The sequence below is a fragment of the Oratosquilla oratoria genome, chromosome 26 (assembly GCF_046742065.1).
Source record: "Oratosquilla oratoria isolate Oo_2021 chromosome 26, ASM4674206v1, whole genome shotgun sequence".
Taxonomy (NCBI): domain Eukaryota; kingdom Metazoa; phylum Arthropoda; class Malacostraca; order Stomatopoda; family Squillidae; genus Oratosquilla; species Oratosquilla oratoria.
The window spans coordinates 19,679,011-19,681,510 of record NC_134802.1 but is presented as its reverse complement, the minus strand read 5'-3'; the positions used below and the strand labels follow the sequence as shown (position 1 = coordinate 19,681,510).

General features: G+C 43.7%; 1 protein-coding gene across 1 annotated transcript in view; it reads left to right on the top strand.

Moving 5' to 3' along the window:
* The first annotated feature begins 1,909 nt into the window (after positions 1-1,909).
* LOC143039402 (trypsin-1-like) overlaps positions 1,910-2,500 on the top strand; it is a 2,565-nt gene continuing 1,974 nt past the window's right edge. The window contains exon 1 of the mRNA XM_076209378.1: positions 1,910-2,067. Within this exon, the coding sequence (XP_076065493.1) occupies positions 2,025-2,067 (43 nt within the window). The 5' untranslated portion in view covers positions 1,910-2,024. The remainder of the gene's footprint in view (positions 2,068-2,500) is intronic.

The following is a 2,500-nucleotide window of genomic DNA, read 5'->3' as shown; positions in this document are numbered from 1 at the left end:
ATTCGTTCATTCATTCTCTCTCGCTCACTCACCCGCTCCCACTCCCGTTCCTACTTTTGCTCCTTTACATACTCTCTCTCTCTCTCTCTCTCTCTCTCTCTCTCTCTCTCTCTCTCTCTCTCTCTCTCTCTCTCTCTCTCTCTCTCTCTCTCTCTCTCTCTCTCTCTCTCTCTCTCTCTCTCTCTCTCTCTCTCTCTCTCTCTCTCTTATACACACATGTGCAGAACACCATCAAACAACTTACTTCAGCACCCAGTAATAGGCGTTGCACCTGCCAGTGGTACCAGTGTGGTGGACATGTACCCCACAAGCATTCTAGCATCGGTGCAAATTGTATGCATTTATAGTTGGAGTTATAGGACTTGACGCTGGTATTGACAGGCCAGAAAAGGTCACCGTAATTAGGTCGCGTCTGGTCATGGCGTCGGGTCAGTCCCGCGTATATATACTGCCTACCCCGAGCAGGCAGGCCAGTCAGTTAGTTCTTCACTGTACTCAACTTGTTACACGTCACTAGGCCTTCGCGGTTGATCCCTCACTTGGGGACCACGTCACGTCTGCCTCTGACACTCATACCTTCAATAGAATAAATGATATGAACGGAACTGCGCATCACTATCTCCCTACGTCACCTAGCCCAAAGTAACACACTCATATGTTACTCTAGCACGTTTCTCCATTTGGCTCTATCTTGGATGACCCCTTCCTCCATCAGAGTTTTGATGTTGGGCAAGTCATGCCTACCGAGGGCTTCTTCAAACAATACTAATAATAAATGCAGAACAAATACTTGCGGGCCCTAGAGGACTACCAATAACATCAGTGAAAAGATTATTGTAAATATACTCTTTACTCTATTCTAAACAAGTGCAAGCTCACACATACATACACGCACATACATACACACACACACACACACACACACACACACACACACACACACACACACACACACACACACACACACACACACACACACACACACACACACACACACACACACACACACACACACACACACACACACACACACACACACACACACACACACACACACACACACACACACACACTCGTACCAATCAAAGCGCCACACACACCGCTACACACACAAACAGTGTCATCCCATCCATTGTGCACATAATCACACACACACACACACCACACACATGTACACACTCACACACACACACACACACACACATTGTACTACAGTATTGCACACTACTGCTATTGACACACACACCTTTTTTTATCATTATTTATTATTACACACACACACATACACGCACACACACACACACACACACACACACACACACTCACACACACACACACACACACACACACACACACACACACACACACACACACACACACACACACACACACACACACACACACACACACACACACACACACACACACACACACACACACACACACACACACACACAAACACCTACACACATCTAATCATCACTATGTTAACATATAGAATAGTCTGAAAGAGGTAATAGTTTTATAAAAATATATCTATAAATGATAAATGAATAAATCAATGAATAGATAGATAAACAGATAAGTAAGCAGATAAATACATAGATATACAAATAAACGAATAATACAAATATGAATTAAAACAAAAGAATATATATATATAAACATATAACTAATAAAAACAAATAACCAGATATAAACAAATTTAAGGCCAAAATTTATCTATGAAAACGGTTACCGTACTTCACATGTGTAGTTTTTGCACTTACGCATACCGGTCAGGTCAATATGAGTAACTAAATTCATGTCGAAATCGAGCCTCTCTGCATGTGATTAAAAAGAAAAATATAATAAAAATAGAATTGTTCTTCCTCCCACGAGAGATGGGGAAGTCCTTATTATCTCGCCAGCGCTCCCTATCTGAGTGTGGCACCGCACGGAGTGCTAACGGCCGGTCGCTCGGGGACTGTATATAACGGCGGTATCAGTCCCGGCCCAGCGTCGACTACCCGCACCCGTCCACCATGAAAGTCTTCGTTTTGTGTATCCTGTTCGCCGGGGTATTTGGTGAGTCAACCCTCCCCCTCACTCCCCTTTCCCGCCCAACAAGGAGGAAAAAATTCGAAATTCTTTTCGATACTTCCATTGTCGCCAGACGATTTGATCAAAAAGAGGAAACCATCCACCCTCACTTCCTCTGGATTAGTTCAGTTTCGCTAAGTTTTACGACTACGACTCCACCTACGTCACGCTTTGCTGCCGCCAGGTGATTTTATTCATCTGATCTACCCTCATCCCTCCAGAGACCTTTAATATTTTTTTGATGGGTTTTGGGCCCAGTGGTTGGTTGGTTTCACAAGGACTTTGGAAGTGATCAGTGCTTTGGGGGGCTCGATGTCGTGGGAATGTAAACGAGTGAGGAATATTCATCAACAGAATTAAAAAAATAGTATTTACGGTTGACCAAATCTAACCCCCTCCATACCGGGTTGTACTTTCA